Genomic DNA, 26442 nt, shown 5'->3' with positions numbered 1-26442 from the left:
GTACGTATTACAATACTAGAGTAACTAAGACAATGAGGTGTTGGGAAATGGACGAACAAACAGGCTGATGAAAGAGAACATACCCCAGATGTACTCTCATATACATATGGACAGCTGATGTCATTCAGGTGCCAAGAACTTATCTTTTCAACCTGGCCTCTACCTCAACAATACACACAAAAACCTATTCCAGATATATTTCGGAGCTAAATTTAAAAGGCAAAACGTCCAAGTATCTAAAAAATACAAATATGTTGGAGTAGAGGAAGACTTCTTTAACAGATTACAATGCACTACCCATAAAGGAGAATAAATTTCTCTAGTCCAAAGTTAAGAACTTCATCAAGTGACACTATTAAGGCTATGAGAAACAAGCCAAGAGAGAGGATATCTGCCACAGATGTAACAGATGAAGCAGCCATATCCAGAAACATATATATATATACACAGAATAGTTACGAATTGATAAGAAAAATACTCATAAAGCATTCATAACAGTACAAATTAAGTGGTTCACATAAATATGAAAAGCTCAACTCTGCTAACAATAATGGAAATGAAAACTAAAACCACAATAAAACACCATTACATACCCACCAAAATGGTCAATGTTAAAAAAATTAAAAATACCAAGTAGGCAGAACAGATGAGCAGCTGCCAGGAGTCTGTGGAGATGTTGGTCAGTGTAGATTTTTAGAAGTTTAATTGGCTCCTTTGTCTGCTTCTCATTCCTGGTCAGAGTTGGCCATTTGTATTTTCTGGAAAATTTCCCTTGGGGGGCCTGGAGAAAACCACCACTCATTAAATATTGCAAGTCCTATGTTTAAATGTACAAACTGTATTAGGAAATAGCTATATTCACACTGACCATTATCATCTGAAGATTTTGCAAACAGAATATCTAAAATTCTGTATTTCCTCATTGGAAATGCTTTATTTCATTACCTCTGTGAAGAAGTCTTCTGAAATATTTCACTACGGAACACAGACATATCTGGAAACATCATTAAGAAATTACCTTGTTCTACCTTTTTTGTTTTTGATGAATTACATCACTTAGCAAGCAATCTGAGGAAGGTGAGCTTGCTAAAGAGATGAAAAAATTATTACTATATGTACACACACATTTTCCTTATCCATTCACCCAGGAATAGATACTTAGCTAGTCTCCTCCTACTGTGAATGCTGCTGCAAAAACAAAAAAGATAACTATGTGAGATGATGAAATGTACTGACTCTGGTTATCCATTTCCCAATGTGTATGTAAATAAAATTACATTATAAACTTTAACAATTCACACTGCACAACCTAAATAAACAAACTTAAATATAAGGACAAGTCTGGCTCTCACTTTTTTAAACTTAAGACCCCAGGCAGAGTCACATTGTAGCGTGGCGCCATCTGGTGGTTCCTGTGCACTGTACAACTTCCCCTAGATTTAGCCCTGTTACTGTTTCTTCCGAGAGTAACTTTGGACTCACCATCAGTTCAGTTCAGTCACGTCCAGCTCTTTGCGATCCCATGGACCGCAGCACGCCAGGCCTCCCTGTCCATCACCAACTCCCAGAGTCCACCTAAACCCCATGTCCATCGAGTCGGTGATGCCATCCAACCACCTTATCCTCTGTCGTCCCCTTCTCCTTCCGGCCTCAATCTTTCCTAGCATCAGGGTCTTTTCTAATGAGTCAGCTCTTCACATGAGGTGGACAAAATATTGGAGTTTTAGCTTCAGCATCAGTCCTTCCAATGAACACCCAGGACTGATCTCCTTTAGGATGGACTGGTTGGATCTCCTTGCAGTCCAAGGGACTCTCAAGAGTCTTCTCCAACACCACAGCTCAAAAGCATCAATTCTTCTGTGCTCAGCTTTCTTTATAGTCCAACTCTCACATCCATACATGAACAGTGGAAAAACCATAGCCTTGACTAGACGGACCTTTGTTGGCAGAGTAATGTCTCCGCTTTTTAATATGCTGTCTAGGTTGATTATAACTTTCCTTCCAAGGAGTAAGCATCTTTTAATTTCATGGCTGCAATCACTATCTGCAGTGATTTTGGAGCTCAGAAAAATAAAGTCAGCCACTGTTTCCACTGTTTCCCCATCTATTTCCCATGAAGAGATGGGATGATCTTAGATGCCATGATCTTAGTTTTCTGAATGTTGACCTTTAAGCCAACTTTTCCCCTCTCTTCTTTCACTTTCATCAAGAGACTATTTTTTGTTTAATGGAATGCATTTTTTAAAATTGGAGGTTAATTACTTTACAATATTGCATTGGTTTTGCCATGCATCAGCATGAATCCACCACAGGTATACACGTGTTCCCCATCCTGAACCCCCCTCCCACTTCCCTCCCCGTACCATCCTTCTGGGTTGTCCCAGTGCACCAGCCCCAAGCATCCAGTATCATGCATTGAACCTGGACTGGTGATTTGTTTCATATATGATATTATACATGTTTCAATGCCATTTTCCCAAATCATCCCACCCTCTCCCTCTCCCAGAGTACAAAGACTGCTCTATACACCTGTGTCTCTTTTGCTGTCTCGCATACAGAGTTATTGTTACTATCTTTCTAAATTCCATACCTAAGACCAGAAACTATAAAACTCCTAGAGGAGACCATAGGCTAAACACTCTCTGACATAAATCACAGCAGGATCCTCTGTGACCCACCTCCCAGAATATTGGAAATAAAAACAAAAATAAACCAATGGGACCTAATTAAATTTAAAAGCTTCTGCACAACAAAGGAAACTATAAGCAAGGTGAAAAGACAGCCTTCAGAATGGGAGAAAATAATAGCAAATGAAGCAACTGACAACTAATCTCAAACGTATACAAGCAACTCCTGCAGCTCAACTCCAGAAAAACAACCCAATCAAAAAATGGGCCAAAGAACTAAATAGACATTTCTCCAAAGACATACAGATGGCTAACAAACACATGAAAAGATGCTCAACATCACTCATTACCAGAGAAATGCAAATCAAAACCACAATGAGGTACCATTTCACGCCAGTCAGAATAGCTGTGATCCAAAAGTCTACAAGCAATACATGCTGGAGAGGGTGTGGAGAAAAGGGAACCCTCTTACACTGTTGGTGGGAATGCAAACTAGTACAGTCACTATGGAGAACAGTGTGGAGATTCCTTCAAAAACTGGAAATAGAACTGCCTTATGACCCAGCAATCCCACTTCTGGACATACACACTGAGGAAGCCAGAATTGAAAGAGACACGTATACCCAATGTTCATCGCAGCACTGTTTGTAATAGCCAGGACAGGGAAGCAACCTAGATGTCCATCAGCAGATGAATGTACATATACACAATGCAGTATTACTCAGCCATTAAAAAGAATACATTTGAATCAGTTCTAATGAGATGGATGAAACTGGACCCGATTATACAGTGAAATAAGCCAGAAAGAAAAACACCAATACAGTATACTAACGCATATATATGTAATTTAGAAAGAGGCTCTTTAGTTCTTCTTCACTTTCTACCATAAGGGTGGTGTCATCTGCATATTTGAAGTTATTGGTATTTCTCCCGGCAATCCTGATTCCTGCTTGTGCTTCCTCCAGCCCAGCGTCTCTCATGACGTACTCTGCATAGAAGTTAAATAAGCAGGGTGACAATATATGGCCTTGACGTACTCCTTTTCCTATTTCGAACCAGTTGTTGTTCCATGTCCAGTTCTAACTGTTGCTTCTTGACCTGCATACAGGTCTCAAGAGGCAGGTCAGGTGGTCTGGTATTCCTGTCTTTCAGAATTTTCCACAGTTTATTGTGATCCACACAGTCAAAGGCTTTGGCATAGTCAATAAAGCAGAAATAGATGTTTTTCTGGAACACTCTTGCTTTTTCGATGATCCAGCAGATGTTGGCAATTTGATCTCTGGTTCCTCTGCCTTTTCTAAAACCAGCTTGAAGATCCGATCATCTGCCACCAAACCTTAAACAGGAGGCAGCATGGCTAATACTTCCTTCATCATTAATTCCAAACTTATGCAGAGCTTTTCATTAGAAGACTAAGCACTTTTTCATGTTTATTGCACAGTCTTGCCTCTTAATGAAGTGCTTATTTCTTTTACCCATTTTTTTTTTAAATTTAGGTGCTCTTTTTCTTTTGATAGAAAGAAGTACTTTATATATTTTGGATACCTGTGTGCTGAAGTGGAGAAGGCGATGGCACCCCACTCCAATACTCTTGCCTGGAAAATCCCATGGATGGAGGAGCCTGGTAGGCTGCAGTCCATGGGGTCGCGAAGAGTCGGACACGACTTGAGTGACTTCCCTTTCACTTTTCACTTTCACGCTTTGGAGAAGGAAATGGCAACCCACTCCAGTGTTCTTGCCTGGAGAATCCCAGGAACGGGGGGAGCCTGGTGGGCTGCCGTTTATGGGGTCGCACAGAGTTGGACACGACTGAAGTGACTTAGCAGCAGCAGCAGTGTGCTGAAGGGCATATGAATTACAATATATTTTCCAACTCTGGCTCTTTGTTCTTTTAAATGGTTATTTTTTGATGAACATGTTTTTAAGACAGTGAAATATCCCATTTCCTTTATTGTTAGTACTTTCTCATGAGAATCTTGTTTAAGAAATCCCTACTGTTGCTGAGATTTTGTTAGCAATACCAGTGTTACTTCTTTTCTAAGTGTTGGGTTTAAGTTACAGACAGTGCCATCCAGGACAAGTTTTCTCAATGGAAAAGCTTTTAAATGAGACTCAACTTTAGCAGTTATGGGCAAACTGAATTTTCCTTATTACAGTGTTGCTAAGTTTTGTTTTCCTGTGTTTATTTCATCCACATTTTATTCAAAGTGTCTAATGACTATAATAATGTTTTGTTTCTAACATTGGTTAGTTTTCCTTTTTTTCTTTTTCCTTGATCATTCTCACCAAGAGTTTAGAAATTTTATCGGTCTTACTGCTTTGCTGGTCCTTTTTTGTCATGTTACATATTTCACTAATTGCTATTATTTTTTTCCATCTATTTGAATTTCATTTGCTATTATTCTGGTTTCTTGAGGTTTTGCTAATTCCTTTTTAGCCTTTCTGCTTTCCTAATATGTGCACTTTAATGCTACACTGTTCCCTTTAATCACATCCAAAAGGTTGTGACATGATATTCCTGTTTTCATTTGGTTCAAAATAATTTCTACTTTCTCCTGGTTATTGGGAGGTATATCCTCTTTAACTTTCAAATTTTGTCATTTTTGTTACCAATTTCCCATTAATTCTGCTGCAGAGAGCCTTCTCTATGAGAATCCAATTCTTTGAAATTTGTTAATAGTTTCTTTATGGCCTAACGGATAGTCAGCTTTGATAAATGCTCCATAATCACCTCAAAGTAATTATCCTTACACTTTTTTTGGGGGGTGGTGGTGGGGGAAGACTGTGTCTGCTCTCATTTACTGAGAGAGCTGTATTAAAATTTTATTATTTTTTATATTAAAATGTTAAATATGAACTTCTGTTTCTGATCAGTATGGAGAAATTAGCACTTCATCTTCCTCCCTAAAACAAAATACTAGACAAAATATATAAAACAAAGCCACAACCACTTAAGACCCTTGACACGAGGCACTAAAGCACGTAATCCTTCAGCGCATAAGCCCTCCACAGCCCCAGCTCACTACCTGTAGAAAATTTCCAGAATACAGAAAATTCAGAAGACTCTAAAAGCTGCTAGAATCAATAAATGAATCGAGCAAGTCATTATAAAACAACTGTATTTCACTACATTAGCAACAAATAAAAAACAAAAGACCTAGAGACACCTCACAAAAGACAGTATCCAAATGGCCAATAAATTTGAAAAGATGTGGCTTCCCTAGTGGCTCAGAGGTTAAAGCGTCTGCCTGGAATGCGGGAGACCTGGGTTCGATCCCTGGGTTGGGAAGATCCCCTAGAGAAGGAAATGGAAACTCACTCCAGTACTCTTGTCTGGAGAATCCCATGGGAGGAGGAGCCTGGTAGGCTACAGTCCATGGGGTCACAAAGAGTCGGACACGACTGAGCGACTTTCCTTACTTTTACTTATTAGCATTACTAGTAATTATAGAAATTAAAGTTAAAACCACATAAAGATAGCAGTACATACTTACCAGAACTCGTGAAAGTAGAAAGAAAAACAAAAAATATTAACCGTGGCAAGCACGATAGCAGCTGTCCCTTCTGTAAACACTTGGAAACACAACAGGCTGACCAGCCAGTTGGAAAGGAAGCCTCTGGGCCTCTCTTACCTTTGTTTAACAAATGCTTCTTGAAGGCAGTGAGATGGGGTGGTTCCCGTGGTGTACTTATGAACACTATATCCTTTACTTTAGACAAAACCAGTAGCAGCCATTAGTTTTCTAGGGTGGCCATTAACACAATACCGAAAGCTGAGTGGTTAAAACAACAGGCCAGAAGACCAACAGCAAGGTGTTGGCTGGGTGGCACTTCCTCTGAGGCTCCAAGGAGGGATCTCTTCCTAGTTTCCGCTCCTTCCTGGTGACTGTAGGCATTCTTCCACCAGTGGCCACAACTCTCTGCAGACTTCAAGTTGCCTTCCCCTCTGCGTTACTTTCCTTTGCCTCTCTAAGGACACTCAGTACGACAGTTTTGAGGTGACAGGTAAACAGAAATTATGCAAGTGGAGTTCTTGAAAAGCTGTTTTGCTAATAAAAGGGACACACATTTGCACCTTTGCAGCAAATCCTTTCTTCTTGAAACACTTGGTGGCGTCCTCAGGTGTCTCAATAGCATGCAGAATCTCTGTACCAGCCCGACAGAGTCCGCTGGCAGACTCTTCTGTTATAAAAGAAAAACAAGCTCCAACAGGGTTTAAGCCACTGATAAAGCTGGTTTGTAGTTGAATACACTTTTTAAACCATACTTGGCTGCATCAGGTCTCAGGGGCACCATGTAAGCTCTCTGGTTGAAGGCATCGACTCTCTAGTTGTAGCACGTGGGCTTCAGCTGCTGTGGCCCTCAGGCTCTGGGTCACAGGAGCTGAGCAGCTGTGGTGCATGGGGTGAGTTGTTCCCCAGCAAGTGGGATCTCAGTTCCCTGACCAGGGGTCAGACCTGTGTCCCCTGCACTGCAAGGTGGATTCCCAACCACCAGACCACCTGGGAAGTCCCCGAACACACTTTTAAAAAACTAAACAACAGCTAGGTGTTTGACAGATACCATAATGTCAACTGCAATTGGACAATTCCAATTTCTCTGGAGACTAAAAACAAAAAATGCCTTCATACCAAGGCAGGTCCCAGACTGGTCCTCTTGAGTGACTGGGTATAATTACCTGACCGGCTCCCACACATTAGCAATAACGTGCAGAGACGACTGATTAGATTCTTTATTGATTCCACCAACGTATTTGTAGATATGATAATAAATGGTACTTTTACATTCTCTTAACCAAAAATATAACAAATATTTACACTCAATAAAAATACAAAAAGCATACAGAGGCACTGTCTTTCTAAAAGACATAAGTTTAAGAGGTATCAAAAAATAGGAGACAAACATTGCTTGTTACAGGATACTTTACAATCACTGAATTGTGCAGTATAATTGCTATTTGATTATTATGACTGTGCAGTTTTGTCTTTTGCTGATAAGCTCACGTTTTAATTTTAAAAGGTCAAGTACAACTGCATTCTGTGTATCAAAAGTAAAGAAGCCTTAAAAAAGTACAACAAAAATTAAAGATGAACTGGGGTTCAAATTTAAATCTGAAAATGTACTTTAACACTTTTGAAGATTTATCCCTTTGCTCTAGCCTTTATGGTAATACTAAAGGGATACATCTATTTTAATATCACATGTTTTAGAAACATTTATCAGAATAACAATCAGTTTTAAATACACAAGGAAACTCTCCCCTTCTTCTTGAAGGGGAGAGAACACTTTATAAAACTTAGGTTTGGATATCTCCATGATTACTGTCATATTTCAAGCCTGGGAGATTTTCAAGGTGGTTATGCAGACTTATCACCCTCACAAAAAATCATTTAAAGGTTTTTCTCTCCCCAAATACCATACTAAAAGTAATCATTTGGAGAAAGTAATAATCTATTAAATTACAATAAACTTTTATGGAAGTACATATTGGAGTTATTAATTCTCCATATCTTTCATTATGAAGAGTTTTTTTGTTGTTGAAATTCATGATTTGGCAAAAGTTGCAGCTTCAATATTCCTGGCTGATTCAGAGTTGTGGTGTGATGAGGGCACAAGTCTCTTTAGTATGCTTATAAATTCATAACATAAAAACAAAAACAAATGGGGACTTAGAACGGGAACAACTACAGTTTAAGGCTTCTCTTGTTCTAGTCATGTGACAAACTAAGAGAAGGCAGGAATGTACCCGATATCAAAACATAAAGATCAAAATGCCACGACGTTTTTAAGGGATACATACATATCAAACTACAAAGCATTTGGCTAGTTCCTGATCAATGTGATCAGCTAATCCAAACACTCACAGTTCAAGCTACAGGAAAACAAAGGCAGCTACAAGATGCAAGTCCAAAACCACAAGCCTCTGACTCTGTGCAAGATGATTATCGATAACATTAAGGACAACAATTTGAAAAGACCTGTTAAAAAAACAGATACTGTGCAAACAGCACATTTTTCTGGGGAGTGGATACAAAATGGTGAGAATAAATACCCAAACTTGAAAAAGATGGTTATAGCAAAAATATCTCTCACTTTCTTTGTTTTGTTCTGGACATGAAAATAATATTGTGTAAACCAGAGAAAGAAAAATGTATGATCAAAGGACCACTGTTTATAGATCACACCTTTACAGTGTGACTTTCAAACTATTATTAGATTTTTGATCCAGGTTACTTTCCATTTCAATGGGCCAAGATAGCTATGGAGCCAACTAGCCTCATTCTAACATACCTTAAATTTCTAAGGCTTAAGTTTCTGATTTACAACTTTTTGCCCATGGTAATTTTTCAGACATGTGATCTTTCCTAAGATGAAGAAACTGTCATCTTGATAGAAAAGATGGACTACTGCCATTTACCAGCTGGAACTGATTTATGATTTTAAAATAAAGGAAATAGGAGGATGATAGAAGGGAGAGAGAGCTAGGAAAAAAATGAGAACAAACTTTTCAAAAGGAAGTCATAAGACAACTAAATCCTATAAATTCACATATGGACAACCACTCAGAAGGAAACCTATTTTTGGTTGCAAGTTGATCCGGGTAGTGCACATTAATGGCTTTGGCTTTTGTTTTTTTGGTAGTCACAGAAGTTTATTAAACTTTCATTTGCCTTTTTACTAAAAAACAAATGAAAATACTTAAACTAAACATATAGAAAACATTATACCTAATTTTTTTAAATGTTGGAAAGTCTGCTTCATCCAGTAAACAATTACTGAAATTTTAATTAAATATTTAAGCGTGTCATGCCCAACAGGAGATATATTTTATATATATATACATGTGTATACATATACATTTTATATGCATATATGTATATATGCATATAAAATGTATCTCCTTCCTCTCAAGGCCTGAAGTGAGAACCAAGAAATAATCATTTCCATAATTCTAGCTCCTCTTTCCCCCACAAAATTTTCAACCAATCATTGGCTCTGGCATGTTGAGCTTTATCTACAGTCAGCTGGGAGCTGCAGTGTTTACCAAGATTGAAAACAGCCTTGTGCTTTGAGATGGAGGTGGGGGTGGGGAATGATGCAGAACACTTAGCACAAAGCTAAATTGATCTTCATGATTACTCTGCCAACTATAACACATCCATTAAGAACGAACTCCATATCTGAGTTGTAAAAAATTTTAGTTACAGGTTCCTACAGCGTGGAACTGTCTAGAACTCAGTTTCCATTTATTGGATTTATACTTACAGTTAGATAGAGCATGACGTTCACTTCAGAAAGAATTTCTATACGTGTTAGGTAAGATAAAAATTTCATTCTCTGGAAATTAGAATTGCTACACATGCCATCATACCCCCTCCTTTTCCTAAAAGGCTGTTGACTCTGTGGTAGCTTCATTCGGCTTTCCAAATCCTAACCAGCAGATGGCAGTATTTTTCCTTCCTAACATCTCAACAGCAAAAGGATTCCTGTTCCATTCAAACAGACCCACACTGCATTGGTGCTATACATGATTACATATAGTCAAAGGTATTATCATCCTGTAAAGATGGCTTCTGTTTGGTCAGATCAGAGACAGTTTTATGGCCTCAAACGTGAACATCAATTAACAAGAGTTCCTAAATACAAAGAAAACCAGAAAACTTCAAATAATAAGTTACTTTTCAAATACATAAAAATATCCTTGGCATTGGCAGACATTCTGAATTTGTCTGTTAACCCAAGCTATGGCTGGAAAATACTACCACTCTACTATCTTAAAAATAATGTGTTAAAGGAAAATCTATAGTGATATATATATGGGTAGGACTCGAGTTTGAATTTGTTCTAGTAACTGTGGTCCCAAGGCAGATCTGGTGTGCAAAGCGGAGACTGGTATCCAGGCACAACATCCATAGCTGTGGAAACTATGCATCTGCAGGGATTAAATAAAAGGAAACATGATTCAGGCTGTCTCATTGCTCAGAGTACAGGAACAAAACCTCTGGGTTAGCAGCAGGAGCAGCGTGCTATGGGCTGGAAACGGCCTGCAGAATCACGCGATGGTTCTGCCCACTCCTCCTTCCAGGACTTTCAGTAGACTTCAACCAGGTCAATACAAAGGCTACACTGCTGAAACTTGTTCATTTTCTGAAAACCAGAGAAACACAGTTAAGTGGTAGATCTGCATATTAATAAAGATCAACTAACAATCTAGTTATCTTTTAGAAAATTAGTCAATTTCAACAAAGAAATCTTCTCAAATATCCCATCAGAGGCCAGATTTTACTGTAATGTCGTTTTTGAGTTCTGACCACATTGAAGACTGACAATCAACTGGAATTCCAAAGTGCTTTGTAACCACTTTATTACTACAGTTTAAAAGGATAAAATTCATTTATTGCCAACTTTGTCAAGTCAGTCAAGTTTTGCTAATAAGAGGAACTCTATCAAACAGCATGGCTTCAGATAATTTGACACTGGGATACTTGCAGTTTCAAGTGCCCAGCATTAACATATAATACAGCTCCACCAATGTCATGTGTCTTTCAAAATTATCCCTTTTGGCTGAGCTGCCATCTGAAATGTAAGAATACTCCATTTGAGCTGGAAAAAGGGTATCGGGCACAGAGAAACAACAAGCTTATTCTCTCTGTTTACAAAAACACACCATCATATTTAGGCTTTTCTCTTTTTTTAAACAGAGATTTCTAAAGCAGTGAAGAAAACATCTCTGATTACATGAATACCAGAGTAAAGATCATTCAAAGTGTTAAGCAATTTATTTAAGAGCTACTAAGGTAGTTTGTCAACATACCATCTGCTTCACTATCTGCATCAGTCACATCTGGTTTATGCCTCTGAGGCTGAATTACAATCTTCGATGGAACACAGGCCACAGGGCTGCTACTGAGAGAAGCTGGTGGCAGTCTAGAGAGGCTGTTATGCATCATCTTTGACCTCTGCACCGCCACACTATACTCTGGAGGTTTTAGGTGGAGGTGGGGTCCTTCCTTTAGGTCCGCTAAAGAAATCCCCATGTATCCTGGAGGAGTGGGAGGTGGCTCCCTATACCTATCCTCCTTCTTGGGTGAGGTGACACAGTACACTGGCATGAAAAATAAGCAATGGAAACGTTAATGAAAAACAGAAGAAATGAAAATAAAAAACACAAAACTTATTACAATGATAAAACAGAACTTAAAAAACTGACAAAATGAATATATTTGAACACAATGGCAGTAGATTAAAAACTTTTTAATAAGCTTAATAAACTTGATACTTAAATGTGTTTAAAATACATAAATTACACTGGGTTTTACAAACATTAAACAGCGAGACAGTTGAAAGCGATGACCCTGACGACAAACTTCTTCCTTTCACAGGTTGGCCTGCGAATCACAGAGGTGCGTGACAGACTCCTCAGGACACCAGCCCCAAAGGGAGTCAGAAACACTTACGAATTCATCCTGAATATCTGAAGTGCATTTAATGGGGAGATGTTCAGAGAAATGACATTTAGGCCCTCTACTTAAGTGCTATTTTTCCCTTCCTCTGACATGAAACACAGTTTCCTGGCACTCCAGGGTAGATAAGTTGTCATTGCTGGCATATAAATAACTTTAGAGAGGAACTAATTCCTTCTAGGACCTTATTCCTAACCTCTGCTTTGTGCTTAAGTGAAGAAGAAAAACCATAATTTTAGGAAATCTACTTTAAGTTAACTTTCTCTGATTTTCTCAGTGGGCATTAAAAATAATAGTGACTTAAAATCTTTTCCCCTACGTTTGTACACCCTCAGTCTAAAGCAAAGCTTCAAAAAGCACCAGAAATAGGTTAAACAGGAAGGTTTCATGAAATTAAGACCAATCCATAAGACTCATAGGACCAGTAACTCTGAATGTCTTGATGATATCAGTAACTTTTAAAATACAAACACTATCTATATATGGGGAAAGAAATGGCTGCCTACTCCAGAATTCTTGCCTGGAGAATTCTAAGGATAGAGGAGCCTGGTGAAGAGTCAAAAATAACTGAGCGACTAACACAAATCTATATGCAATAAGAAGAGACTAAATTCAAAAGGATCATTAAAATCCTCCCTACAGAGAATCAAGTTTATCCATGCTGAAATTTCTACAACTCTACCAGCAAAATCTGCAGATAATATCAAAGTCAGAAGGATTTCCATTCCCATCTGAGGAGAATGGAGGAGAGGGTAGAGAGGTTGTTAAGAGAACACAAGCATGAAGAACATTAAGAGATTTGCCCAGAGTCAACTAGAAATGAACAACAACAAAAGAACACAAAAAAAACATTTTAAATCTATTTTCCCAAATGGATAAGAGAAAGATTTTACATCCATGCACACACATGCTTGCATATCAGTACAGTGGTTACCTAAAAGGCTTTAATAAAAAAAAACCGTTATGGGGAGGGAGGTGGGAGGGGGGTTCATGTTTGGGAACGCATGTAAGAATTAAAGATTTTAAAATTAAAAAAATAAAAAACTAAAAAAAAAAAAAACACCTTGGAAAAATGAATGAACTAAAAACCCAATGTATAATGAAATGAGCAAAAAAATATGCTATAAAAACCATATCTTTTACATTTAGTAATTTAAATTGATACCATGAATATGATATAAAAGTAAGAGTTGATTATAATATTGATTCAAAACAGTCACTTCACACAAAAAAAACCAGGTGCTATTATGTCCCAGGACTTACATAACTCAAGAAAGAAAGGGGAAAATTTATTTGATAGGCAAATACTACAAGAATACTCCAAGAAAGCTGTGCGCAGTTACAACAGAATCCACCACAGGAGTTGGCACAGGCATAATATGCACTAGGCAGGTATAATGAAAAATGTTTTGGACTTCTTTCTTTGCTTTTGTTGGCCACGCTGCGCAGCATGCACGATCTAAATTCCCTGACCAGGGATCGAAACTGTGGTCCTTGCAGTGGAAGCTCAGAGTGTTGACCACTAGACTGCCAGAGAAGTCCCTGCTTCAGACTTCTTTATCACACATTTTCCCCCACCTGTAATACCTAAAAGTTTTATCAGATTCAAAGCTTCTAACCATGTATGCAAAGCAAGAGGGGTTCAAACAATTTAAGAGGTAGCAAAGAGAATAATCCCTTTATTACTACTGCATAGTAATGTAATATTTCTTAATGAAACCAAAAAGATCCCCAAAGCAAAACCAGACATATAAACCTGTCTCCCTAATTAAATTACTTCATGTCACCCTTTTCATTTTAAATGGCTTGACTATCTGCCCCAAAGCCCTTGAGAAATCATGAACTTTTTGAAAATAATTTGCATATGGAGGGAGGAAAGAGAGAGTAGAATAAGAGAAAGGAATTTTGCAAGAATAAAGTTCTGGGCCATGGTCACGGTTTACCACTTAAATTCTAGACGCCACACATATGACAAAGAACACATAACTTACCAATCAAGCCCTTTTCTGTACTTGAAGTAACAGTTTTATAAACTGGATCGATGCCCTCTTTGTGGTCCAAGCCTTCAGATGGTTCAGCTGGGGTGTTCTCCAGCACTCTCCGTTTAACTGTCCCATAGTTTGGTTCATATGTGTCAGACAGAGAACTAGAGGAAGCCCAACTCTGCCTCATCTGATTAGTCTCTAGGCTTCCTTTACACTGACCACAAGTTCGAGAACAGCCTTTGGGACAGCTGTAGTGCTCACAGTCAGTGGGTTCAACTTCAGCTATGGGACCATCCAAATGGGTAGGTCGGTAAGAGTTCAAAAACTCCCAGCCTTTGGGGTTTGGAAGACTTTGGAAGTTGTCATGGGAACTGCTTGAGCAGGAAGTCCAACTTCCACGACCACTATCAGCTGTTTCTATAATGATGTGCTCATGAGAAATCTCTTCACTGCTCACAGAAGATGAGACAGCAAAACTCTTGTTGATTAGAGATGGCTTTGAGAGTGTCCACCTATAATCAGAGACACACAATTAAAAGTAATTTACTGGCTTAAAGGAAAAACTGCCTTCTATCGACTGCCAACAAGAGACTATAGAACACAGGTCACAAGTCCTTAATGGCCACATAACCTTGTGAAAAAATGTCACTGTAATCAATCATCACTGAACTTCTACTGGCATTAATGTTTATACTTAGCTAGGGACTCAAATACTTAGCAAGGTTTCCTCAGCATTCTTCTTGAATAAAATTAAGTATACATTTCCATTCTGGGCCACACAATGCTAGATTCTCTCTATGCACACAGAATTAAGAATTTCAATTACAGGAACCATGTTTTATTTTTCAGCATGTCTCTGAGGTACCAAGTAAACAGCAACTTCCCCAATTACCTACAACTAAATGAGTTCTATCATTTCTAGCAAGGGTTCTCAAACTTACATTCATGGGCCAAATCCAGTCAAGACTGTTTTATTATGGTCTTGGGCAAAGCATGGGTTGTTTGTTTTTTTTTTTACATTTTTAAACAGTTTAAACAAAATAGAACAAAATACTCCACAGATTTTGAGACAGGGACTGTCTGCAGTCTACAAAGCCTAAAATTTGTACTCCTTTAAATGGGCCTTTACCCGGTCATCCCAGATAAGGTTTGTGAAGTCCTGATATTTGGTACAGAGGATAGACCAGGATCTGCAAAGTGGAGCCCAGGGGTAAATCTGGGCCTCAAAACCTGCTTTTGCATATGAAGTTTTACTGGGACACAGTAAAACTGTTTGTTTACAAACTGTCAAAGGCTATTGTGATCCAACAAGAGCAAGGTTGAGCAATTGCAACAGAGACCTTACCACCTGCTGTGTCTAATGTATTTACTAACTTTTACAGAAAAAGTTTGCCGATTCCTGGTCTAGATAACCACTGTTTAGAAACCTTACAAATATGATAACGCTTTACTATTGAAAGTATACCAGATTTAACAATATCAATTCACAGTGGACTTTCTCAATGCTTTCTGAAGACTTTTTTGTTTGATTCGAAATAGAAATAGAAGACATTTTGTTTGATTCGAAATAGAAATTTAGAGTTCACTTTTTTTGGGGGGGATTGCCTTTTCATAGCTGGTAATTCTTATGCTCCAAATCACACTTCGCAATAACAGGGATCAAGGACTAGTCCTACTCTCACAATCTGTCCACAGTGTGTATAGCACTTTGAGGGTACTTCCCATTACACACTCTGTTTCCGAGCAGTCTCTAACCTTACAGCCAGAATGCAAGACACTTCCCACATACCAATAGCATCTTCACGTGGAATTCTTGTGGATCAAAAAAATATGAGTTATGTGATTTTGGTAACACTTAAAAAATGAGCACCAACACATCTTTCAAAACAGTCCTTATTTTCATACAAGTATATATAAGATATCCCCTTTGGCGGGGGCGTCCATGGTCAAATTAGGGAGCACTACTTGCTGTAGCCACTTGGCTTGAGTTTCGTGATGTGAACACTGGCAAGGATGTTTACCCAGGGCCAAGCTGACTATGGTCTCCTATCCCTGAGGAGTGCTCTGTCTTTTCCAGTGTTCCAGTGGATTCAGGGACTGCCACAGCCTGGGAGGAACACCGTTCATCCTGTAGAGCTGTAGACATGGAGTCAACAGAACAGTTGCTCACAATGCTGGACCGTGAAGAAATCTCACTGTGGCTGGAGTCAGACAAGTTGTCAGATTTAGCTGATGGTATAAGTGTATAACCTGAATGAGAGAAGACAGCTGATCAGACTACAGAGCAACTGAACTGGGGTGGGGAGGGTCAGGGAGAGGATTAAAAAAACATAAAAAAGAACAAAAACATAAAGTGAATATCAGTGTCAATTTCCATCTACGGAGAAGCAATGGTGCCAATCTTCTATCCATGTCCCCTTACATATCCATTCACCTACCTAACTTCATGGCACCAATCTAATTCAAAATTCAAGAAACAGAACATTAAAACACAGTATTACTGGGAAAACTAGTTCAAAGGTAAATCTGCCCCTGGCTCTCACAGAGCTACAAGCATTTAATAGAATAAGAGGCATTAAATATATTACAGAACATTAGAAAGAAGACATCCTGAACGTCTCAGCTTCTTAACTCTATGTCCCCTCCCCTATGATTAACATAAATATTTCAAGGCCTGACTTAAGTGTTCAAAACACCACCTTGGTCTGGGGGTATGTAAGGGGAGTTAGGACTCAAGGGAAATAATTTTTTTTTTTTCAAACTGCAAATACTTACCCTAGATACTTTGCTTTAGTCACCTAAGAAGTCTTGCCCGAGCTGAAAGCCACTTGTTTTAGTATTTGTAAAGAAATTGTTTTAGATTTGTATTAATTTATACCTAGTTTCCTTTTTCTTCACCAATTTAGCAGAGTATTAAACAGCTGAACTGACAGATTTAGAAAAATGCATCATGAAAAAAACCAGCATCTACCTGTTTTAATTAGTTCTATAACTTACTGCACAGCAGATATAACTAGAGAGATTTTCTTTAGCGTTTTCTGGAATGAAGGGGTGAAGATGGAGTAAAGTAGAAGGATCCAAAATCAAATCTGCAGTGTGATACTTAATGTACTCAGTCATCTGTTTTGGTAATTGTTAGAAAAGTGCCAAACTTCTGTTGTTGTGAAGTAAAAGAAAATGCTGTAGTGATCCCAGCAAGGAGTAGGTCGCAAAGAAGTAAGCAATTATCTTCTGGTTCACTATGAGAATGAGGTTCTATTAGATGCATGACCTTTGGGTCCACTCCTAGAAACCTTAAAAACTGTAGCCTCTATACTCACACATAGTTCAACAACCAAAAAATGTGTTAATCAATAACCTAATTAAGTAGTTTCATTAACTACTTCAAAAAAGAAAAATTAAGACTCAGAAAATGCGGGCCAGGCACAGGACAAGCCAAGACAAGTCAATCATTTGACTCCTCCCCAGTTCTCTGATCATGGGATCACTGCTATTCCTCAGTGTCCCTCATGAAGTGATGGGTCAATTTTCAAGAGGACCAAGAAAATGGATGTGGTAAATTAAAAACAAAATTAAAAAATTCTTCCTCAAAAGAAAAAGTCACTATTCTTTTATCCTGGGGCACAGACTTGCTTTACTGTTTTAAAAATAATTTCATTCCTATGTCTGTTAGATCAGTATTTCTCAAATATAATTAATTTTAAGAATCATCTGGAAGGCTTATTAAAACACACATTCTTGGGCCAACTTCTAGCAATTCAAATTTATGAGGTCTGCAGTGGGACAGTAACTGTATTTTTTAAAAACAAGTCTCCCATATATTTTTTAACTTGCCAGGTTAGACTATCTCCTCCTCCTCTAACCACAGTGTATATGAAAAGTGGATGATTAAAACAAAAAGTTTACATGGACAAGATATTATATAGTTTCTTGCCTTCCAAACACTTCTCTTTAGCTTATAACGTAGTTGCAGTAATAAGAAAGCAACACACTTATGTAAGGCAAAGGTTTTGATCAGATCATTACCAGGGTTTTAATGTAAAAGTAAATACTGGTTCCTAGAAAGCCTCCTCTACTTGCTGCACTCACAGACCCAGCTGTTACCAGTAGAAAATAAAGCCAACCACAGAAAACGAGAATATTAAGTTTACTAACATTAGCAAAATAACATACATACAAATAAGGCACTTTAAATGAATACGATTTGGTTGCTGGAGGATACTAATCCATAAAATGCTCAGAGAAAATATTTTAGTAGGTTGGCTACCTCAGCCTTGTTTGAAAAATGACTTAATTTAAGCTACATTTACATTAATAAATGAAAACAAATTTCACACTAAAATTAAGTAAAGAACTTCATCAGAGTGTCTTTCTCCTTTTAGACGTGAACCGCGTATAGAAGCAGCTTAAAGTGTTACTGTTGCCTCGGCTATTTGAATTGAAGACGTCACTCCCTTTCTCATCTTTGATGTTGCTTCCAACATCCTTCTCTTTCTCACAGCTTTCTGTAGCTTGATTGTGATCTGCGTCCTCTTTTCTGCTGTTGGCTAGTCTCTCCCTTGAAAGAGTTCTTTCCCTAAATCTTCTAAACGGGGATGTCATTCTTTTTCTGGCTGTGTTCTCACAGCTTGTCCTGTCTCTATTCTCCTCAGTGGCCTTCTCAGTCCTGTCTGTTCTTTTGGCTGTGCTCCTGGTAATCTGAAGGATTTTCTTTTGCAAGTAAACCCCACCTATTCCGGGGCAGCTCTGGCCACTGATGTTGGTGCTGGACTCACGGGGAGGGGATGAGGAAGACCCTGAGAGGCGCAGCAGGATGCTGTGATCAGATAGGATACTGCCAACTGGAGGGAGAGATGCAAAAACCCTGTCATGGTCAATTAATTCTTTCCAATTAATCACAATTTACCTGGTTTATATAACATTTTACTATTAAAAAACTTTAACATCTTGACAATATCTGAAAAATTAAAGTTGAGTAACATACTTATACTACATGGAGTCCCTACTACATAGCATAAATAAGACAGAACACAGGAGAAAGGTTACCTTGATTAGAATAAGCTGGTAATAAAAAACTGCTGAAAGTAACCCAAGCTGCTAAAATCATAAGCTAAAATATGACAAGAGTACCCAATAACCAGAAATATTTCTTGAAAGTAACTATGTCTAGAATTTCCAGGCAGATTCTACTAACAAAAATTAGACAGGACTTCATCAGAGTCTCTTTCTTCTTTTAGACTTGAATCGTGTATAGAAGCAAAAATCAGAAAAGATATATAAACAGGACATACAATATATGTATTTATAAAGCACAATGTCCGATCCAATTTTCTCTCCAAGGTGGAGAGGTTCTCTGCCTTAAGCATCAGGGAAGATAAAGGTTAAGGTCTCTTGACGTCTCACTTTTTCAATTCTTTGTTTAAATTCTCCTGTTAAAAATCATGAGTGTAGGCCTTTTCTCTTTTTTTTAGTTGAAAAAAAATTTTGGCTTATTTTCTCAATTGTTAGAAAACAAAGAACTATTTCAAAGCATAGCAAGAACCAAGAACAGATTCTAATAACTTTTAGTTTAATGGCATTAGTTTAATTCTTTTAGTTTAATGGCATTTTTGTTCAGTCACTGACCACTGGCAAAAATCTGTCTATGGAAATAAACCACCAGAAATAGTTTTGAAGAAAAGACTTTCTTCAGATTTCTAAGACTTTGAAACATCACTATGTTTCTCACAAATCTATAAATATCATGGTCACAAATCTATAAATATCATGATCAATTGTTGGCCACCCACTGAAAGACACAACAGAGAGAAGCCTTCTCTATTCCAGTGGTTAAAATGGATTTCTGTTGGGAATAAAAGCAGTGGGGAAATTCCTGTTCTTGACCTCTTCCCTCAAGTCACACTGATGCATAAAACAAAAAATCCAATTCAACTAGTTTCCCGGTTAGAGAACTGTCTATAATGAGACCACTGGAGGGTGTGAAGGTGTTCGTGAAAGAGCATTAAAAGCATACAAACACTGTTCATCTGGAACCATGTGTGTGAATAAGGCACCGTTCCCAGCCCCAATCCTTGGGACCTGATTACCCACTCGATATTGCCTGGAGAATTCCTTGGACAGAGGAGCCTGACAGGCTGCAGTCCATGGGGTTGCAAAAAATCAGACACAACTGAGTGACGAGTGCTTTCACACACACACAAGGGATACTCTGGCCAGGAAACACACACAACAGGAGAGGAAAGAGATCTGTGTACTTTCCTAAATCATATACAAGCTACATACAACAGGAACAGAAAACTGTGCTTTATAAACACATCTATCGTGAATACTTTTATATGTCCTATGTGATTGTTTACTAAGTTTTTCTTAGTAAAATCTGAAAGAAAATTCTAGCCAGTCTCAGCTATGTGAAGAAGGTCAGTAATGGAGTTATATTGCCCTGGTGTGGCAGCAGTGATAAAGAAGAGAAATTCCAACTTACTAAACACCCACCATCTATCAGACATTACAGGTATTATTTCATTTAAACTTTAAATAAGGTCCCTAAAATAGGTGGTCCCTATTCAATCTTGCAGACAGAAGACCTGACCTTATAAATCTGTTGTTTCTAGTAACACAGCTATGACCGGGGACAGAGTCAGGAATCAAACTAAGGTCTGACATCACTGTACCACACTGCTGTCACAGAGGTAGCAAAAATAAAAAAGAATCCTCAAAAGTGAAAGGAAACTTAGAACACAGGAGCTAAGGAAAGCTCTGCAAGTTTTCCTTCCTGCTAGAATTCATAAACTTGTCCTCCCTCTGACCATGTATTATTCTGTACTGTGATTATTCAAAGACATAAATCTTTTATATCTGTGAAATTCCCACAAATCATGTTCATGCATACACACCAAATCCAATTCAACTAGTTTCCGGTTATGAAACTAAGGAGTCTTTTCACCAGGGTACACAGAGAATGTGGAGGGGCCAGTGGAAGAAACATACACATTATTTAGAATGCTACATTTGGAGCTGGTGTGAAATGGCATCTTACATTCATACTACCCAGGCTAGTCAGAAAAAAAAAAAAAGCAAAGCCTCGGTCTGAATTATGAAAATATAGGTAAATAAACAAGAGAAATTTCACATTTTTTTTTAAACTCAAGAGGTTCTATATTAGCATAAATGTAAAAATCCACAAGGGTACTGTGCAGATTATTGTAAATTTTGATTAATAAAAAGGTAGCAGCAACACTCCATTAGAAAGAAAGGAATGTATTACCCTAAATATTAGTTTCATTTCCTAAATCTTGTAAATGGGTTATAAACAATTTCCTAAAGAAATTCTTACTTTAAAATACTTCATAGAATTATCTGAATTAATCGGTAATTTGAATAACAACATCAAGAATCTGCACAGACCAAAACAACTGACTTCTGCCTTCATTCTTATCTATGCTTGTCCTCTACCAAAGAAGGGCCGCACGCTGAGTGCACGAGTCCTAGCTCCACGCTGCATAACACCTGGAAGCCATGGAAATGATGCAGTCCAAAACATGAAAATTCAGGAGGTAGTGTGAGCTTCACTTTTCTTCACACTTTCTAAATATTATCACCACAGACCAAAAGCAAACTGTGTGCCCCACAGTGTTGTCTGGTGTTAACAAGAGCTCAAAGTGTTTTCCCTCACCTTTGCGGGGGGAACCCTGAGGAGACACAGGAGGGCTGGAATGTAAGGATGATGCCACAGAAATAGTATCTTCTGTGTGTTTCTTACCACCACTTACTTCTTCAGCTGTTCCTAAAACTTTCTGAGGTAAACCTGCACCTAAAAATGAAATCAAAGAGGTAAATAAGCATCACTTCACAATTAAAATGTCTACAGTTGCCTCAATTACTACATAACTAAAAGCCACGATCCACAATGGCTAGTGCAGTCAACTGAAATGCGTGCATGACAAACGGGGACTAAATGACTGGGTAATGGCACACAGAGATTCTCACCTCTAGGTCATTTGTTCAAATTCAGCCAGTCAGCACAGATCAGATTAGAATAGCTCTTTCTTTGCTTGTTGTGCGGCATAAGGGACATGGATTTAACAGTCTGGGTATAGTGTGCCACCCCCCACCACTGACACACGTGTTGGAAGTCTCAATAGAGAAGGCATGGATTCAGACTCTTCCTTCCCCTCTAGAGGTGGCCTCTCCAAGTCAGGGCGAGGCATGTGGCAGGGGCAGCGGAGGGATGTTGGCACTGTCACTACCTGTGGTGCATCTGTGCTGTGGGGATACAGAAGAAGCTGCAGGGCTGCCAGTCCAGCCCTTTTCAAGAGCACTAAATTCACACTACAGGAGAGAAGTAGACAACAGAAAGATTCATGAATTTATAGGAAAAGAGTATGGAGCCTACTGGAAACATTCCTGCAAAGTTCTGTCATCACTCTTGTCCAACAGCTGGTCCTTTTTGGCATAGGTCAAACTTACCAATGTTTCCACTGTTGAACCAGTAAAGAAAGCCCAACTCTGATGAGTACCCAGCATAGTAACAAGCACTCCTTTAATACTGAAAAAATTTAAAACTTGGTATACTCACACTACTCTTAGTGAAGTGCCATTTTAATATGTTTATCACATAACTAATAGGCATATTACAGGAAGAAGGAAGATGGCTACCTGGCACAAATTATTCTGCCTCTCAGGTGATGACGTCTAAGTAAGAAATCAGAGTTAGACTATTCTCATTTCTCATTCTCATCACCAAATCAACTTCACCCATTTTGCATCCAATTTTCTCTTCATTCCACAGTCACCAAACTAGATCAGGTTTTGGTCAACTTCCCATTGCTATATCAGCTTTCCACTCAGACTCCCCATCTCCAATCTCACGCCACTTTCCTACTATACACCTCCTCAAACATAAACTGGACCAGACCCTGCCTTGCTCAAACTGCTTCCTATAGGTATCTATTGACAACTTTCCTTCAGCATGTCATGTTCTAATTTTGGCATGTCTATGGCTTGACTTCTCCTCATCCTGGGACACTGTTTGTTTAGTACAGTGTTAAACGTAAGGACTTTGAGCCAGTTAACCTGAGCTCAACTTCCAGTTCCATCTCTTACTGAGGATGCTTTAAGTTATTTCGATCTTCTATGGAATGAGAGTATTCTTTATCTTTAGAGTTCTTAAGATTCAATGAACATATATACATAAAATAGTAAAAGCACTTGAACTGTGTCTGGCATTCAGTAAGTGTTCTCTAAGTGTTACAATTAATTATTATTGTCCCTCAACACTCTGCAGCTTTGTACTCAGAATAAATCACCTGTAGCTCCATGTAGCTATCAAATTCTTCCTCTGCCTGAAGCAACTTCTCTGGAATTTTTGCTTAATTACCTCCTTCCTAGGCTAAGCTAAGTCACTTCAGTCGTGTCCGACTCTGTGCGATCCCATAGATGGCAGCCCACCAGGCTCCCCCGTCCCTGGGATTCTCCAGGCAAGAACACTGGAGTGGGTTGCCACTTCCTTCTCCTCCTTCCTAGTCAACCTTTCATACTCTGCTTAGGTGTTATCTCCAAAAAGTCTTCTCTAGAGCACTGTCTTACCTCTCTCAACCCTAAGAGCCCGCTCTCTTTTGTTCTTTTCTATGCTCTATACATGCTCCTGCAGTAATAGTGGACACATCACATATACTGAAGTTATCTATTTATGTGAATGTCGTTACCACCAGACTGAAAACCTGGCAAAGGAAGAGGAATTCCTTATTTACCTTTGGATTTCAAAGCAAAATCAAGTTAAATTCTCAAGGTTCTACTGAGTATATTCTATGTATAATGCATGGGCTAAATGATAATGTTGGGAACCAAATGTAATCTAGCTTTCCACCTGAAAGCTAAAATAGTGATACTGCTAAAACAAGTAATGAAAGTAATTTGGACCACACATCTCGTGGTCCAACAGAGGAAAAAAGAGTGTGACCTATACTTTGTGTATTTTACCCTGTTTCTTTCTTGTTTCCTAGCTAGGTTTCCATAAGTGGTCATTAATGAAAAACCAACATACAGGCTTTTTTTTTTTTTTTTTTTTAAAGAAATAAGCAATTTCATTCTCAGAGATTGCATTTTCATTAGATAACTGAGTATATATATCACTAAATGCAGTAAGCCCTTGGTACTCAAGTAAAAATAAGTTTTTGGTTGATATTATAGGAACTCCCACATCAACATTTAAAATATGCATGCAGTCATCAAAGACTTATAGGCAAAAAGAAGCATTTCTTGACTCATGAGTGCTGCTTATACTACACAAACCATGACAGCAGATCTCCAAAGCATTTATAATTACTTTCCAAACTAACTCGCCTGGAAATTTCAGTTAAATGAATGCAGTATTAATTGTGTATACTCACTCAATGTGGCAGGGTCTTTTCCTTGGCCCTTCTTCCTGATAGGGTGCAAATTTACAGCTGGCACCTGAAGCACCTGGCTTACTCTGTGGGGCTGATGCAAATGAGCTTTAGTTGTTTGGCCAGCTGACCTCAATGGCACCGGAGACATTTCTGATGACTTCATTGATTTTTTCTCATTTAAATTCTTGGTCACTAATAGGAGAGAGTAACAAAAACATACCTCTGTACTTTATAAGGCCAAGTTATATGGGATGTTTTCGTGGTGTGGCTCCTAAACTTGGGCATGTGTGCACTAAAGCCCTGAAGCACTTGAGACCCAAGCAGTTAACATCTTCTCATTTATAATGTTGAAATGCTCTTTTCACTCTATCAATTCTAGCATGCCTTCAAGCCATTCTCCATACATCAGCATGATGACCCTTCCATCATGAAAATCTGATCTGATAATGCTACTTTTCTTCTACAAATGCCCTGCACAAACCTTCAGATGACTTGCCACTGCTCTCAGGATAAAGACAAATCCTTAAAGCAAGGTCTATTAGACCCTGCATGATCCAGCTTCCGCAATAACCCACACTCTGTTCTCAAGACATCCTGTATCCTTCCTTCACAGCAGTGATAATTATAATACAATTATCTGTGCAATTAATCAATCAATGCCTCTTCCCTCCACAAGGCTATAACTAACAAGGTTATAAGGATGGTATATCTTGTTTACAACTGTATGCCTATGTGTTCAGTGATATAAGTAGGTACTGAATAAGTGAAATTATTTCAACAGCTATACACAGGAATACCAAATTTGCTAGAAGTGTTCAAGATATTGTTTTTATATCAACATTTACTGAATGGCTCATTACCCTACATTTGAAAGTTAACTGTGAATCTGAATTTTAAAAACACTACTTAGTTGTATTTCCATTTTATCTTTTCTACTCTATTGACATACTTGTCCCATTACTATGCAAATACTATACCATTTATCAATCTCAGGGTCAACTCATGATGACTGCCATTTCTCCCTATTAACTAGGAACACGGAAATAGAAAATCTGAACCTACCCGCCCCCTATACTCTGTCAACACTTAAATCAATTTCTATGCATTATATTGGGATTTTCACTGGCGTAACGTTTAATCACATATCCAGATAAGTAACACTCATAACAGATGTACGGTCTTTGATTTCTTCTTTCACAACTCATAATGTCTTTGACCCAGAGATACAGGCATTCTACTGTTTGTACTTAATTTAAATAATTGAGTATTGAGAATAGGCTCTATTTTGTTCATCACATTTTCTATTCATAAATAACATCAGAAAAGCTAAGATTTTTCTTGTTTTTACCTTCGGTACTGATACCTAAAATTTATTATATTTTTTCAGTTGGTAAATATCTGTAAAATTCTTAGTAGAGGGGAAATTTTCACTTATTTTACTCTTCTTTTAGGGATGAAAGTAAGAACATTCTCAAAGAGAAGGACTCCTCTATAATGTTTCAGTCTCTGAGATTTTATAATGCTTTTCAAAGAACTCTATTTAGACTCCATTTCCTGCACAGAGAAACCATCAGGAATGGATAAGAATTCAGTATCTGACTAACATGATGACATGATGCTTAAGGTATGTCAGTAAACTTTTGTGAGCGAAAGTTAATTTTCTTGGGACTTCAGCATAATACTAGAAAAATAAATTTCTATTTTGTTGTGCTGTTTAGTATCACATAAGTGAAAGCCTGTACTTACAGGTACCATATGCAGGCTCCCACTGCAATGACATCATCTGGAACTTCTCTTCATCTGTCTCCACATCCAGACTGGAAAGATACTGCTTCACTTTTCTTGCCATTTGGGCATCTTCATAAAGCTTCTTGGCATTAAGCAGAGAGCTACGGCGTGCCCTCTTTTTGTGACCACCTCCCTGAACATCCAGCATGTTTGAATTTGTGCTGCCTTGACTCAGTGACCTATAGGATGA

At 38.3% G+C, this 26442-nt stretch overlaps 2 protein-coding genes across 10 annotated transcripts in view; one reads left to right on the top strand and one right to left on the bottom strand.

The window, feature by feature from the left end:
• Positions 1-13151, top strand: part of CDC42SE2 (CDC42 small effector 2) — a 142341-nt gene extending 129190 nt beyond the window's left edge. For all 5 annotated transcript variants that reach the window (XM_069591621.1, XM_069591609.1, XM_069591611.1 and 2 more), the window contains one exon: positions 12011-13151. The gene's annotated coding sequence lies outside the window, so the exon portion shown is untranslated. The remainder of the gene's footprint in view (positions 1-12010) is intronic.
• The window catches only part of RAPGEF6 (Rap guanine nucleotide exchange factor 6), a 220554-nt gene continuing 201456 nt past the window's right edge, over positions 7345-26442 (bottom strand). For 4 of the 5 annotated variants that reach the window (XM_069591597.1, XM_069591598.1, XM_069591599.1 and 1 more), the window contains 7 exons: positions 26211-26431; positions 24465-24656; positions 21749-21886; positions 16098-16326; positions 14083-14588; positions 11443-11733; positions 7345-10775 (listed from right to left, as the gene is read on the bottom strand). In XM_069591597.1, the coding sequence (XP_069447698.1) occupies positions 10750-10775; positions 11443-11733; positions 14083-14588; positions 16098-16326; positions 21749-21886; positions 24465-24656; positions 26211-26431 (1603 nt within the window). In that variant the 3' untranslated portion in view covers positions 7345-10749. Of the gene's footprint in view, positions 10776-11442; positions 11734-14082; positions 14589-16097; positions 16327-18209; positions 18918-21748; positions 21887-24464; positions 24657-26210; positions 26432-26442 lie in introns of those variants that run through there. The other variant, XM_069591601.1, reaches the window with a different exon arrangement.

The sequence above is a fragment of the Ovis canadensis genome, chromosome 5, assembly GCF_042477335.2.
Source record: "Ovis canadensis isolate MfBH-ARS-UI-01 breed Bighorn chromosome 5, ARS-UI_OviCan_v2, whole genome shotgun sequence".
In the NCBI taxonomy this organism is placed as follows: domain Eukaryota; kingdom Metazoa; phylum Chordata; class Mammalia; order Artiodactyla; family Bovidae; genus Ovis; species Ovis canadensis.
The sequence above is the reverse complement of the archived record's forward strand: the minus strand, read 5'-3'. Positions and strand labels throughout refer to the sequence as shown.